This window comes from Nicotiana tabacum, chromosome 8, assembly GCF_000715075.1.
Source record: "Nicotiana tabacum cultivar K326 chromosome 8, ASM71507v2, whole genome shotgun sequence".
In the NCBI taxonomy this organism is placed as follows: domain Eukaryota; kingdom Viridiplantae; phylum Streptophyta; class Magnoliopsida; order Solanales; family Solanaceae; genus Nicotiana; species Nicotiana tabacum.
In genome coordinates, this window is record NC_134087.1 from 193,610,872 (window position 1) to 193,626,872 (window position 16,001).

Consider the following 16,001-nt stretch of genomic DNA (forward strand, 5'->3'; position numbering starts at 1 on the left):
CAAATTTAAAATGGGATCAAAATACTAATCATAAAGCTTAATGTAAATTTTATGAAAAAATACAAATATAGGCTCTTATGGTTATGTCCAAAATAGTCCCTTAAATATATTCCTAAGGAGTTTTGGTCCTTTAAATTTGCCAAAAGTTGTGGCCTCTATGGAATGAAGAGTAGCCTCTGTAGAGAATAAGTTGCGGGAATCAAGGTAGAGGTAGTTCGGACATGTGAAGAGGAGAGACATAAATGTCCCAGTTAGGAGGTGTGAAAGGTTAATCATGACAGGTCTGAGGAAGGGTAGAGGTAAGTCAAAGAAGTACTATGGAGAAGTAATTAGGCAGTACATGTCATTGCTTTAGCTTATCAAGAACATGACCCTCGATATAAAGACGTGTAGGTCAAGAATTAGGGTTGAAGGTTGACAGGTAGTTATGAGTTTCTCCTAGGCTTACGAGTAGTACTAGTACTATTATTGTATTTTCTTATCCTACTTTTTTATTACATGTTTTGTCATTCGCTTCTGTTACCCTATTAACATGTTGCTATTATTTGTTACTTTATTTCATTATTCGTTGAGCTGATGGCCTGCCGTAGAGGTAAGTTATGCGTGCAATCCTCCCATACCTCACTTGTGATATTATATTGGATTTGTTATTATTGTTGTTGTAATTTACCAAAAGTGAATACTTATTCTTCATTATTTAATATTCAAATATTTAATAAATTTAGTTGTTCAACAGGAATTGTAAGAAAAACAAGATTTAACCAAAAACACAGGAAGTCTTATCAAATTCTAAAAACACCAACACCAAGAATTGCAATAGGTACCAGGAATAGATCAAAAATAGTGGAAACTTTTTTGGGGGTGTTTGGGGTTGGGGAGGAGACAACCATCGTGAAATGCCACTCATGAAACTTATTTTTTCTATTCCCACCAAGAAAGTTAATTTCCTGATTTTTAAAGAACTTGTTTTCTTAAAGAAACTAACCAAACATGAAAAATTGAAAAAAAAAATCTGAACTCCACACCAAACACACCCTTAATATAGAAAATGTTTCGAGGATTAAATTTTAATTGATTGAATTTTGAGCCATTTTTTACGAACTAGATGCACGGAATAGAAAAATGCTGCAATTAATGTAAGTCATAATGGAAAGAAGGAGATTTAACAAAAGCAAAAACGTAAACATAACAACAAGATTTATTCATTTTACACACGTATATAAATCAAGCCATATGTTTTGCTATGATCTTGTTTTGGTTCTGCAACCATAACTGTTGTTCATGCAACAAATTCTGCTCATTCGGAATGCCATTAAACATCTGATCACTACTTGAAAACGTCGCGAATGGATCCTCCACACCACTCTGCACTGCCCCTGAAGTTGAATTCTGAGCACTAAAAGTTGGAGTTGCTTGGAATGTAGGTGCTGGAGTTGATGATGAAAACATGTCAGTAGACGTCGGAAATGTAAAGGGAGCATTGGTGGCCATAGTCGGGTACGTGGCAGTGGCAGTGGTGGTAGCAGTTGTAACCGCTACCATGGCCAAGTCCATTGATGTATCTTGTAAAAATGGATTGTAGTGTTGAGGTGCTGGCAAAACTGGATTTTGATGAGTATATGCATTCAGTCCATTATTTGGAGGTGGCAAGTTCAAGGACAGATTCTGATCATTCCAAAAGTTGTTTGTACTAGCTGTATATTGTGAATTTTGGCCACCATTTGGAAACATTGGCACTGGATTCTGATTATATAATTCGTCCAGAGTGGCGAAGTTGAAGCTGTTAACGTTGTTCGTTGTACTAGGCATGGATTGTGTTGATTGTGCTTGTGGAATATTTTCGAATAACACCAATTCCCAGCCATTGCTTGAAGAAACCTCTTCTGATGATGTCCCTATTGCTTCATTTGTTGGCGCGATTTCTTGTCCTTGTTCTGGAAACGCGTTGAAAGATGCTGATGGTGTTATTATCGCCTCTGTAGACAACCCTGTTGCTTCATTTCTTGGCAAATGTCCCGGTGTTGGCTGTTCAGGGAACGCGTTGAAAGATGCTGATGGTGTTATCATCGCCTCATTAGACGACCCTCTTGTTTCATTTCTAGGCAAATTTTCTGGTTTTGGTTGTTCAGGGAACGCGTTGAAAGATGTTGATGGTATCGCCTCAGTTAACACGAGCTCCCATTCTTTTGCTGAATTAGAATCTAAGGATGGATTCTGTTTATGCTCTTGTTGATGTGCAGCTTTTTCCTTGTTGATTTCTTGATCTTTCACTGCCTCCTGCTTTTGTTGTTTATCCTCTTCTTGTTTTCTGTCGTCGTCTTCATCATATCCTTGCCAATCTGGTAAGGATACAAGATCAACCATTGAATTTGACACAGGCAATGAATGAGTAGACCCCGTATCGTCCTTCTCATGCAACTGCTTCTCAAATTGAATATCCGAATAAGCCTCCAAATCAATCGAAATATTAGCTGGACTTTTCCATGTTTCGGTTGCACTTATTAGATCTTCTAATGATGTGCAACGCGAATCAACACCAGAATTAATACTCCTCTCCGAGTATGGCTCTGTCGTTTCTGTGGCCAAAGAAAATTCAGATTGTCCGCCATAACTATCACGTTTGCTGCTCGTGGTCCTCGTTGATCCACCAGGTCCCGGAAGAAGCAAATGTGATTTGGTTTGTGTATGTGCTGGAAATGAAGATTGATCTTTGAGAAATTCTTGTAATGTTTCAATCAATTCCTCTGATATAGTTTGTACACTTGGATATTCTGATGTCCTGCCAACTCCAATACTTTTACAAACAGAATAAAAAGCACTAATTTCTTCAAATTGTTTAGCTGCTTTGACACAAGTTTGGAATGCATTTACACATGATTGATATGGTAAATGGAAAAAGCTATCAAGAACAAGAGCAAGCCCATCTGATATATCTTTGTAAAGATCAAAACTTTCTTGAACAACAGCATATAAAGCAATTTGGACAAGACGATTCGTCTTAGCTGCCCCTGTTGGCCTTGTAGCGATTGCTCTCTCAATCAATCGTTGCCAATATGAAATCTTGTCGAGCAGCATTACTGGTTTCATGTCACGGACAGGCTCATCACCCCTTCTTCGACTACTCATACTAGTCCTATAATGACTGCTAGAATTTTCTCTTTCGCGATTATTATACCTTCTTTGAAGCTTACCAGTAAGGAAACAATCCAAACGCTCATCAAGATACAGAGCAAACGTACGAACAAAGGCTGTGAAATCCCAAGGACTAGAATTAGAATCATCGCGGAAGCTAGAGAGGTTAAGAATCTTGGCCCCTCGTTTCATGGCATGAAGAACTTCTCGAGGGAAATAAGGATCACCATCTTGAAAAATTCTTAAGACAAGCATCAACGATTTAAGGGCAACGATCCAATTCCTCGTTCTACCAATACGTTTGCCAATGGCACGAGCACAGGCAGCTGCATAGGCTTTGTTGGAGGAGACAAGTTTGATGACTTCTTGAACATATCGATCATCGACAGGCACATCATCATGACTTGTGGCTTTCAGCACAGCAACTTCAAGGGTTGAGGAAGTATTGCTTGCAACTTTTGCAAGGCTAATGCTTGTTTGATCTTTTACTGCACCAATTGCCTTCTTTAACTTGCTTGGCATATTTCTTGATTCAAATACAGAATGTGTATAACCAATATGATCACATTGGCATTTACAAAAAGGCAATTATGATCACCAAGTGAAAAAACACAAGAAAAAAAGAATGATTCTTTTGTTTTGAAGAGGATGGGGTTCTTGATTTGTCAACTTTTTTGGGATCTTGATCAGAAATATTGCAAAAAAAACTGTTTTTTGGATTCAAGATTGATGAAAGTGAGTGAGAGAGAGAGAGAAGTTAGTTGAAAAAGTAGTTGGAAAATTCTTTCTTTTTTTTCTCTCTGAATCGATTTGGTTAATGCAGTTTACTAGTGTTGTGAAGAATAAGAGAGCCTCCTTGAATTTCTCTCAGCCTAACATTATAGTGTACAAACGTGACCAACATTAAAAGCCATTAACAATAATACTCATAGCCATACACGTAGATTATGAGATTATGCCAAAAGATTGGGAGAAATAATTTTAAAAAATAGAGCAAGAAGAAAGGAAAAAGAGATCAAAGGAACATGTTATAGTGAACGTGCTGAGCATTCATGTGAATCTTTGATTATGATATGAAAAATTAAACTAATTAACCAGCTGCTCATTGTAGATATCCAATCCAAGACTAAATCAACTTTTGAAATTTATAAAAAGCTTTACAGTAGGGAGGGTCTAATTGCCTTCTTTAGCGAGTCTATCCAGCGCGATTCATGATTAATCTGACCAATAAATTTCAAATACTAGATAATTAAACCAACGAAGCTAACATATTGAGTAATTATCATCACATCATAGACCAAGATAATGACAATACTAACTAATCCTAGAACTCTAACTATAGCTATAATATAGTATAAATACCTAACCATACAAAATCTGTAACACATGAAAATTAATTGGGTGCAAACTTAGGTATACACTTGGCTGAAAAATCATGTATCAAAGTACTAAGGACATACAATGAGCAACTATATAATAAGGGTAGTTCGGTGCACAAAGTATTCCGCGCTCACGCAGGTCCAAGGAAAGGTCGCATCCCAAAGGGTGTGATGTAGGCAGTCTACCCTAATGCAAGCATCAGTAGTTGATTCCACAGCTCGAATTCGTGACCTAAGTCACACCGAGTTAACTTTACCATTGCTTCAAGGCTTCCCTTCCAAGCAACTACATAATTAATTAGATCTAAATATTTTTCGAATACATTTGTTTGCAAATACCAAAAATAAAAATGAAAGTCAAATTATTCTAAGGGAAAGATTGATCATGATAAAGAGGAAAAACATGTGTGGTCACACACCAATTACTGTATTACCCCACTTGCTTGTTTCATCAAGAGCTCCTTTGGCTAAGCTGCCAAAATTTGTCGTATTTTGAAAAGTACTTTTGAAAAAAATTGTTTGTGTTTGACCAGTTCATTTAAAAAGTACTTTTTGCAACATTTGGTAAATAAATTATATTTGGTCAATCTTTTTAAAAGTGCTTTTGAGCGTCATATTACCAAAAAGGATAGTATTAAGATCTTATAATTCTTTTAAATAGAAAAATGAACTTAAATATTTCTCGTAAGAGACTTTTATTATTTTTTATTTGATTTGATTAAAATATAAAACATAAAGTAAACAAACATATTAAAGATTTAAATCAATTTTACATGTATTGCTATACCAAATCATATGATATGATCTAGTATAATTACTTATTGTTATATGATGATTTGAATAATTAAAATAACATCATTCAGTATAAATTAGAAGTCTATCCACAAATTACTATATATTAATAATCCAACATGAAATAATAAGTAAAGTCACTCACACATGATAATATTTCTCAACAATTTCATCTCTACTTCCATCACACAACGCCTCCATATTAGTAGAAGACTTACCTCGCATTTCTAAAGGAATATGAGAAGGCTCATCTCTTTCATCAATCTCTGCAGTAATGTCTTCATTAGCATAATAATTGAATTTTGTATCGGTAGAAGAATGTCGTCGGATGAAATTATGTATAGCCATGGTAGTTGTAATTAGATGATTCTGAGTGTCAAACTTGAAAAATGGCATTGAGCGTAAAATAGAAATAATTTTAAATATATTAAAAAAATCGTAAAAGAAATAGTTAAGTTTGTTTAAATTCTAATTCAAAAAGAGTAACTAATTAGTAACAACATATAATGTATAGTTTATTTTTTTAAAAAAAATTCAAATTATAAAAAAAACTAATTATTACATAACCTTACTAAACTTTGTCCTAAAATGCCAGGTGGCCTATTGTGAGGCTGCCACTTGACTTAATGTGGATTATAGATAGATTATGCAATGCAATTTTAAATTTATTACCTATTTGTAAGTCATTTTCACAAATTAGATTTGATAACTATTTTAAAGATTCGGGAACTAATAGCATATAATAGAAGAAATTATAAATGATTATTTGTAGGAAGAGAATTGATAATCCAAAGAAGGATGCAGATAATTTGCTTTAGTGTGCAAAAGGAAGAAGATAATTTAGAAAGTTATAAGACATTACACACACAAAAAAATCAAAAACAAGAAAAGTTAATAAAATTTTGGAAAGTTACAATAGGATTCATATATATATGATATCTTTAATTTTAATAGAAAGATAAAAACTAGAAACAAAAATGAAAAGAAAAAACTTAAATTTGTAAGGGATAATTTGGAAAATCAAATTTATGGTGAGAATGGTTTTGTCTTGAATAAATTAATTTTCTACTTCTGCTTCTGCTTCTTGGAAGAAACTAGAATTTTCTGCTTCTTCTCAAAAGCAGAAAAACTGCTTCTGCTACTGGCCAAAAGTACTTCTTTGTATTGGCCAAACCGCTCAAATTTTTCGAAAAGTACTTTTTTGGGGAAAATACTTTTGGCCTCACAAAATGGTTGGCCAAACATGCTCTATGAAACTTTAGAAGTTCTTTTGCTTTTTTCTGGATGAATGACATACGCGTGGTTCTCCTGACTACTGCTTTTTCTTTTGATAATCATTCTATGCATACACCAAATTGAATGGTAATGAAGCAATTTGTTGTAGGATCAATTTACTTATGCTAGTATTTGCCAACTGTGTGATTGTCAAAATAGATTGCATTATACCCTATTCTTTTTAACAGGAACCTAGAGAAAATGTTTTCCAAAATCTTTGTTGTGGGTCATCTTGGAATCTGAGAAAGGGAATATCTTCAATTTCTTCCTTTTTGCAATACAAGAGCAAAAGTTGGGAGCCAAAGTCTTTTGATGTATTTATACTGGGGCTTGTTTTCACTCTGGAAAGATTGGTTTTTGGACATCCACCATCAATGATTATTACCGTTCACAATGTTCTGGTTGAGTAGGTTTTGGAGTCTTAACTATACTTAACACAAACATGAGAAGCAGCTTCTCAGCAGGAGACTTGGTATAAAAGGAAAATGTTAACAAATTTCACCTACTTTTGCCGTAATTTAACAGTCATTTTCTACACAAAATCTATTAGTAAGGACCCACACGAAAACAGGCTTTAATATCTCGTACAGATTAGGCAAGAGTTACTTGGATTTCCTGAATAACGAGTCCATTTGATGGCACATTAAGTTACAGGGATGTCCAACTCTACATCTAGTGATGTATACAGCACTTACTCCCACTTTACATCCAAACTTCTGAAAAACTTGGTCTCTTGGCGTCAGCAACTGGCATAACTTTCTGAATACTCGTTGAAGTTGAGGACTTTTCACAAGGCAAAAGGCATGCAGTATCACGAACCATCCATGGAAATGTCGCTACCATTTGGATTTTGATTGGCACTCAAAGGGCTTTGTGAGACGTTGCCCTGATTATGAGCAGCACCAAAAGTGAATTCCTGTGGAGGAATGTCAAAAGCAGGACGGGCAAAAAGTGAAGGAGCACTAGAATTATTGAAGGCTGGAGGAGGAATGGGGTCGCTAGGCTTTGGGAAGCCAAAGTTGAAGGATGTCACAGGAGAAGGGAAGGCTGGCATGACGGGGCAGGGCTGGTTCTCAAGTGACGCCAAGATCTTTTGCTCGTACTCCTGTAGCTGTTGGTAGACCTCTGTAGAGGTAAAGAAAAGAAGGCGTCAGAGAGACGCAAAGCTAGAAGTAAACTTTTTAACTAATATCAGTTTCAAAGAGCAGCCACAGCCCAAGTGAAGAAAGAAAGGTTTTGTGAGCTGGCAACTCACCAACACAAAGGTTAACGGGCTCTGATCTTCTAATTCTAGAAGTCACTACATAATGACTTAACTCTATTAGCTTGGTCACAGTTTATATCACCAACGATGCACTAATGTTGTGCAGTTTTTCCCATCCCTATTTTTTCAATTTACCATTCGAGTATGAAAATAGCATCCAAAATCAAGATCAACTATCTGACCTCTTTAACTATATGGATACCAGGGTTTGTCATCTCACAGATTTGCATTTCTCAGAATGTGTAGAGTTAGTACCTTAATATTTTCGCTTTTCAACTGTATGTAAAAGAAGAAATCCTTATAAAGATAGCAGAGTATGTAGACCTTGAGTTAGGTCAACAGAAGGTCTTCGCTCTTTCACCCACTGAAGGCTCTGTGCAAGGTTCCATCTTCTACTTTTCATCAAATAAGCGATTACAATGGCTGCCGACCTATCAAAAAAGCACAAGTCTATGAGTTCTATATATAAAAACCTTGCACAAACCAAAATGGTGGTTTCTGCATGAACAATCAATTGAAAGCCACTCCAGAAAACTGCTGTAACAGTTTACTGCATTTATCATTCTCAGTGAGAAATATTATGTTTTAGCACTAAAGGTTGTTTAAGTTTCTGAGAGGAAGCTGAAAAAAGAGCACAAGTTTAACATCTATACCTTAATTGTGGAAAACCCACAAAGGGAGAACAAGAGAATGGAGGAGAAAAGGATAAAGCACAAACACGAAAGGAAAAAGGCAAAATGTAATGAGGCTTATGTGAAAAATTGATAATCAATCTCCTTACCTGTTTTTGCCTAACATACAGTGCACAAGAACACGAGCCCTATCCTTTTCACATTGTTCTGCGCAAAAAGAAATATTCTCAGATTAGCCAGCACAATGCCTCCAACAAAACATGAAAGAACACTGGAGAACAAGCTTGAGGTCATAAGCATGATATCTACTGTAGCAGTCAAGGCCGACGGTGTCTTCGTTAGTAATGATGCAACAGCTAGAGACATGTAAACGGAGGCTTCAGTTGAAACATATTAAATGCTGTCATGTAGAAATACATGTATAAAGAACCTTACTAGAATGTTTTTAAAAAAAAAAAGAAAAACAAGATCGCCTTTCCAGGTGAACCTGTTGTAAACAAATCTGTGATAATCAAACATTACATGGCTCAACATTCAACTAGAGAAAGCTACCATTCAATGTCCAGCAGAGAACAAAACTCAATCTAATACATTTATATAGCAGTTTAACTCGCTATGGTTTTTTGTACCTTCAGAGGCAGAGGAAGATGAACTAAAGAGGCAAAGCAGTAAAACACAAAGAAGAAGGCTGTAGATGAGGAAGTGAACTCAGAAGCTGGTTCACAATCTCATGGAAAGCAAGAGGCCATACCTTCGCGGGGTGGCTTGGTTTGTGAGTAAGGGATAATAATTCCGGGATAAAATACGGAATTATTTTATCCTGTGTTTGGTTGAACTTTTGATTTTGGGATTAGTCGGAATTATTTATACCATAATTGTTATATTATTTCTATCCATATGGTGAAGAATACTCCACTAAACAACACTACAGCCTAAATATCACATTTTGCAATATCAACAAAATTGTTTGGTGATAGATTATTAGTTTGTATAAATAATAAGCTTCAAAGCCTAACGTATCCACAAGATAAGTGTCGTAGACACACAAACGTTAAAATGGATGTGTGATCATACAAGATTATAAATAATCACATTCAGCATAAAATGCAAGTAGCACCAGTGATGGATTAAATGAGAGAATGTCCCTTAAGATGATCAGGTCATGTCCTATGTCGACCTGCAGATGCACTGGCACCAGTCCATATAAGTAAAATCTTGGAGATTGAAGGAGTTAAAAGGGAACGAGGTAGGCCTAAAATCACATGGAATGAAATTATCTATAGACCTACAACATCTTGGATTCATGCAGAGCTAACAAAGATAGGGACAAATGAAAGGAAAAGATCTATATAGACTACCAATTATTTGGGATAAGATTTTATTCATCTCAGTACATTACTTTAGGTCCACTGTTTGCTAAGATTCTTATAGTCTTGTCCGCTATTTATGTGCCAGGAAAAAATGTAGAATGCTTCTAGTGCTACACAGCTAGAGAAACTAATAATTTATAATATTGAACAAAGACACGCTTAATTGGAATGACGTAGACAATAATGATTCATATGACGGACCCCAACTTACTTGGGATTGAGAAATAATAGTATGCATTATTAGTTTGTTCACACAAATCAGTCCTCACTCCATAATTTCCAATGAACGAGGCACCTTAAGAGGATTGCAACAGCAAATAATTGACCAAACTAAAGAACTACTTTAAAGAGAAGGGTCTCATAGAGATCCCTACCTTTTCATTTAAAAAAACAAAAGAAATGTCTCATAGATCTCCAAATCAAGATTAGATGTGCTAGGTTCAACAAAGTAAAGAGAATGATACTCACCTAAGAATTGGATAGCATCATCAAATGGCAAATTTTGGTCATCTTGAAGGCAGTGATAAGTGAACGAATTTTTATAAAGATTCTGACAAGCAGGTACTGTCTGACATAGAAAAAATAAAAAAGTGAATACTCAGTGTCAACAATCAAGAACATGGGCCACAAAGAGCACATGGAAGTCATGTCAATGAATGATTTCTCAAGTACCAGAAAGAAAAAAGAACCATCTAATACGATTCAAGAGAAAAGTATATACTTTCCACTATGGTTTTATGGATCCAAAAGTACATATATCTAGTTCATTTATCCGAGTCCATACAAAGGAGCAAAATACCATACAAATAAATATAGAAAGAAAGAAATGTCCTTAGTGAGACCAGCATCATTTATCTTGGGAAAATGTTAAAATATGTGACATTGCTAAAATCTAAACACTTGTCATATTCGTGTTTTTACAAGAAAATGGGACATAGGAAAAATGGAAACACAAACATCCCCTCTTCCCAACCCTGCCCTCCACCACTGGGAAAAATCTCTCTGCATGTGTATATGTGTTGTGTCTCTGTCACGAGCCAAAGAATCCTTTACATTCCCCCCGCCCTGTCAAACCCTTTTCTTTCTCTTTTGAGAACGAGAACAAACGAACACTACAGAAGGGGCACGTTCTTAAATCCCTCACATTCTTTCATATGGTCTCCTCTTATAGATAGTCTAAAGTACAATAGCTTCTTTTTGTTTACCCATCCGTTCATCCATCTTCTAGTATCAAATTTAAAGAATGAGGGGAGTTGCCTAATCAAATAAAAAATAACAAATAAAATGATAAGAGTCACTCCCCCAGGTAAATAGAAAGATCACAAGTTCTTAAAAAAACAGATCATCTATATAGCCCATAGGATTTCCAAGGTCTCCTTTCGCACTGCTTCTATCTCCCACTGTAGAGTATCATTTAGCAAAACATTCGAAACCCCTCCCCCTTATTCCTCGAGTCTAGTCCAAAGAATGACATGAATTTGGCAAAGAAACCCTCTCCAAGACAGGTACTGTCAACATTCAACATAACTGTGTTTTCTAACATTTCGTCCATGTTGAAGAGGCATATCCCTAACCATGTTTTCCACTTCATAAAGTTTAAGACCAATTACAAGTGAACATTAGAATGGCAAGAGGAGAACTAGAATATTTCAGTTTGTTCTAGATGGTAAATATCTTCTCACCATTGTATTGCATTATAAATAAATTAGAGAAAAACAGCCATGTGTAGTAGAATGAGTAGGGAAGTAAATTAGCAATGTACCTTTTTGCGACGTTTCAGTCACATCTAACAGTCTAATCCCTAGATAACGCAGCTCAACTCAGTTGAGAATATAAAAAACCTCATCAGGTTCTAGTTGTTATGTGATATAAATATTCAACTGCTAAGTTGCCTAAGGGATTGCAGACTTCGCACCCAAGGGTGTGAGCATGATTCGGATCCAACAGGGGGAAAAAAGCTAATTGATTCCTTTGCATCTACTAAGCCTTGGTGGCTACAATTACCCAATATCTTTAATGGTGAGAGGATGCAAGTGCTCGGTAGAACAGTCGAGGTGTATGCAAGTTGTCTTGGAATTTCCATTATATATATGAAAAAATGGAACTGCAAACTTCACCTTTTCCTTCATTAATTAGTAATGCAAGATAGCTAATCAAGATCCCCAATCAATAATGACATGGGAGAGAATGACTAATAACAAGGGCCCTCTAACCATGATATGTTGGGAGTTCGAGTCACCAAGAGAGCAAAGTGGAGAAGGTTATTGCCAGGATCTTAGGTAGGGAGTTTGATTTAGTGCTAGGTTACCATATAATTAAATAAATAAAAGTGGAAAAAAGGTTCTCAATCAATAATGTGCAGACAGATAAAAACAGGATACACTACAGCTGGTCAAGCACTCAACCTAAAAAGGAATTATGCTCTTCTTCTTTTTTCTGAAATGGATCTTCTTTTCTCCTTTTTTGGTAAGTTAAAAATTATTTAATGAATAAAATGAAGGTGCAAAAAACAAAATCCAAGCTAATATGATATGACTTTTTTTTTTTTGTGATAAAGAAAGTAGATTCATTGAATGGCATCAAGAAGATGCAGCGATAACAAAAGTAGAGAGCTAGCTCCATACAAGATGTTCTGATAGGGGCTGGGAGCGAGCCAAAAAAGAGTAGATTAGAGAGACTAGACTATACTAGAGTGAGAGCGCTCACAAAATCTGAGAAGACAGTAGACCTATTTAAATAGGACTGGTTGGTCCAACGATAGAGACTGAGCTGATATGTTATGACCTATGAGGGCATTTATCTCCCTTCCCGTTTTGGCTATTCAGAGATAACAGCAACTCCACTCTTACAAGATTGTACCTTATGTCACCATACTCCATAAGTACAAGCACACTCACATGTTACAGCCGTGACAATCACTGCTAAAGTTACAGAGACAACTTTAGCAAGTTCATACTATCTTGATCACTTCTATAACCCTTGGTATGTTTGGCACATTATTGACTCATGACCTTTTGCCTCCAGACAAATAATGCATTTGAAGATGGTCCAATAGAAAATTTTATTATACAAGTACATTAAATATTGAACTTTTCTCATGCACATGCTTAGACACGAGCTTAAGAAGATCTAATCCAATTAAGCAGCATTGTTTCCCTCAAACCTCCTGTCATCAAATACTGATGACCACTAAAAAGGGTTTTTAGCAATCATAACTGATAACTGAGGATTTGAAGAACTATGAACTATAAATTACAGATCAATCAAGCCACCATGCATTCTCACAAGCATAAACCTACAAAGAGAACTCCCAAACACTCACCTAGCACTGGCTGCATCGTCTCACACTTGCATCCTTCCTTTTCTGGCTAAGTGGCAAATACTAAAAGTTTTGTTCTTTTTATATAAGTGGTAAACAATATAAGATAACAAAGAACCATATCCACAGATCCTTTCCTAGAGAAAAGGCCGGTATTGAAATGTAATATGTGCTTTGCTAAACAGACTAATCCCTGGTTATATCTGCAATTTTAGCATTTTCTTCAAAGGGTTACAGTATCTTTTATGAAGTAGTTTGGTACAAATTGTATTGACACTAAAAATCAGTGCTAGTTAGTACCTCATTTAAGATGAGGGTACATTTGCAAATTCACAAAGATAAGAAGGAAAGAAACTAAATGCTCAAGTAAGAGAGGACCCCATTTGCTTCTCTTCTGCACCTAGCTGACAGCATGTTTATTGTACATAATAGCCCCCTATGAGACAATCTTTCCGCACCTGCACTATTCATATCCTCTACTCCTTCAAGAAGTATCCTTATAAGAAGAAAAAGCCATCTTGCACCTAAGGGTATGGCCTAGTAGTCAATAAAGTGGCTGAGAACCATGAGGTCCGAGCGGAGGCAAAAAACACTAGGTGATTTCTTCCCATCTATCCAAGCCTTGGTGGATAGAGTTACCTGGAACCTGTTGGTAGTGGGAAGTGGCGGGTATCCCGTGGAATTAGTCGAGGTGTGCCAAGTTAGCCCAGACACCACGGTTATAAAAAAAAAAAGAGTTACCTGGAACCTGTTGGTGGTGGGAAGTGGCAGGTATCACGTGGAATTAGTCAAGGTGCGCACAAGTTGGCCCAGACACCACGGTTATTAAAAAAGAAAAGGGGGAAGGCCATCTTTAAGGTTAAAATCACTACCCTAATTTCTTGCAAGTTTAAAGCACCTAAGGCAAAGCTAGGCTTGAAACTTGTGAATGATTATCTAGACAGTACTAACCAGTAAGGAAGATTTCTTACATGATTCAAACAAACGCATTGATAAGTATTGAAAAACAAAAGTGATAAACTCAATTCCTAGCCCCTCTCCCATCTCATCACTAGATCCTGTGTGAGTGACTCGTGGAAAGTGTAAGTGATGCTTGCTTCTTTTTTTCTTTTCTTTTTTTGATAACCACGGTGTTCGGGTCAGTTGGCGTGCGCCTTGACTAATTCCACGGGATACCAACTACCGCCCACCAGCAACAGGTACCAGGTAACTCTATCCACTAGGCTTGAATAGATGGGATTCACCTAGTATTTTTTGTCTCTCTTGAGAATTGAACATGAGATCTCATGGTTTTAACCCACTTCATTGATTACTAGGCCACACCCTTGGGCCTTGGGTGCTTAAGTAATGTTTGCTTCTTCGTTAATCAAAATATGGCGAAAGCTCTCCCTTTTCTAAATTCAAAAAAGTAAAAGGTACTATCTGACCAGGAAATTCAGGTACATTCCCATCCTATCGGAGGCAAATCCAGTAGATCCAGCATATTAAGCAGGTGAAGTTTGCAACCAATGCTTATAAGCCGACTATATGTGTGTATAAAAAGTTTAACCAAAGTTTAATAGGTAATAATTCAGACACTGCCTTTAAATCCACCTCTATATCCAGCTCTCTTTAGACAAAGTATTAAGGAGTTAAGCCATCAAGTTGAGTGATTTCATATCTTAAAAAGCTAATGCAAGAAATACTAACTAGATCCCAAAATCCCTCAATCACAGGCACGCACTTTTGATCAGAGAAAAAATTCCCAAGCAGAACAAGTCTACTGATTGCTACTTCACCCAACACACTGTTAAATCTTTCAACTTTTGCTCCCAAAGCAATCTAACTATTCAATCAACAGACTAAGCCTTGGGTTCTTTTAATATGAATTTTGTTCATCCCTTATGCTCTATTTAGTTCCGTTACACTCCAAAACCAACTCAACTCAAGGAATCAAATAATCATGGCGCAAAACCACATTAGTTGGCGACTTGGGGTCGACTAGATGAATCCTCCTGACCGACTCTATTTAATTCCATTTCATTCCAAAAGGATCTATAACAACATCCCTATATAACAGTCATTCACTATATAAACCAAGTTTTCTTGAATAATATATGTCCTCTTTAACAGCATTTCACTATAACATCCAGAAAACATCGGAACAAACACGGTTGCGGCTGTTATAGGGAGGTTTGACTGTATTCACAGGAATCCAAGAAATAGCAAAAGACAGAAAACAATAATAAATAGTAATGAGTTTAAATACTATGTAAACATTTTTTATACTATCAGGTTACTTATAAGGTACACTTTTGATAAGCATTAATTGATAATCAAATAAACATGCAATTGATAATCAGTATATATAACTTAAATCCAATACTGACAAATTTATTGAGGACAAATTAGTAAAAGAATACTACTAACATTGAGAATACGAGAAATCCCAAAAGTTTTGAGAAGCTCAGCACGAGAAGCATTATCATAGCTACCCAAAAATAGAAACTCAGGCAAGATCTCAGAAGGGAACGCACTGAGTTGAATCCCCTTTTCAGAAACAGCAGGCATTCGGTGTCCACAGATCCCACAAACTTCGCCTTCCTCATATTTGTGATAATGCCCACAAACACCACATGGATTTTCCCTTTCCCTTTTCCTCATAATATTGATTGATTTGTTGTGTGAACTAATTAGAACGAATGACCTATAGATAAGTAAAATAATTGATTTGAAGTGAAGTCGGTTTTTGTGGATTTTTTATGGCGAAAGTATAAAGATCTTTGCCCAGTGTGCTTTTGGGTGATTTTGACTTGTATAGGTTTCTATTTATATTACTTTACTACTATTATAGAAGCT

The 16,001-nt window shown here is 36.1% G+C and overlaps 2 protein-coding genes across 2 annotated transcripts; both read right to left on the reverse strand.

Annotated features, from left to right (window-relative positions):
- Positions 1–1,164: 1,164 nt before the first annotated feature.
- Positions 1,165–4,042, reverse strand: LOC107801871 (clathrin coat assembly protein AP180-like). The gene has a single exon (XM_016625276.2). The coding sequence runs from the start codon at positions 3,652–3,654 to the stop codon at positions 1,225–1,227; it is 2,430 nt and encodes an 809-aa protein (XP_016480762.1). The 5' UTR covers positions 3,655–4,042; the 3' UTR covers positions 1,165–1,224.
- A 3,011-nt stretch (positions 4,043–7,053) lies between these two features.
- LOC107801872 (protein-tyrosine-phosphatase IBR5) lies at positions 7,054–15,949 on the reverse strand. The gene is made up of 5 exons (XM_016625277.2): positions 15,573–15,949; positions 10,313–10,412; positions 8,624–8,681; positions 8,167–8,273; positions 7,054–7,703 (listed from the first exon to the last, which is right to left on the reverse strand). The coding sequence occupies exons 1-5, from the start codon at positions 15,804–15,806 to the stop codon at positions 7,390–7,392; spliced, it is 813 nt and encodes a 270-aa protein (XP_016480763.1). The 5' UTR covers positions 15,807–15,949; the 3' UTR covers positions 7,054–7,389.
- Between the last annotated feature and the right edge of the window lie 52 nt (positions 15,950–16,001).

Excerpts from the sequence above, each read along its gene's own strand:
- LOC107801871 (XM_016625276.2), bottom strand. The coding sequence starts at position 3,654 with ATGCCAAGCAAGTTAAAGAAGGCAATTGGTGCAGTAAAAGATCAAACA.
- LOC107801872 (XM_016625277.2), bottom strand. The coding sequence starts at position 15,806 with ATGAGGAAAAGGGAAAGGGAAAATCCATGTGGTGTTTGTGGGCATTAT. Across the intron at positions 8,274-8,623 it reads TGTATGTTAGGCAAAAACAG|GTCGGCAGCCATTGTAATCG; the intron begins GTAAGGAGATTG and ends CTTTTTTGATAG. Across the intron at positions 7,704-8,166 it reads TTCTGTTGACCTAACTCAAG|AGGTCTACCAACAGCTACAG; the intron begins GTCTACATACTC and ends TTACCTCTACAG.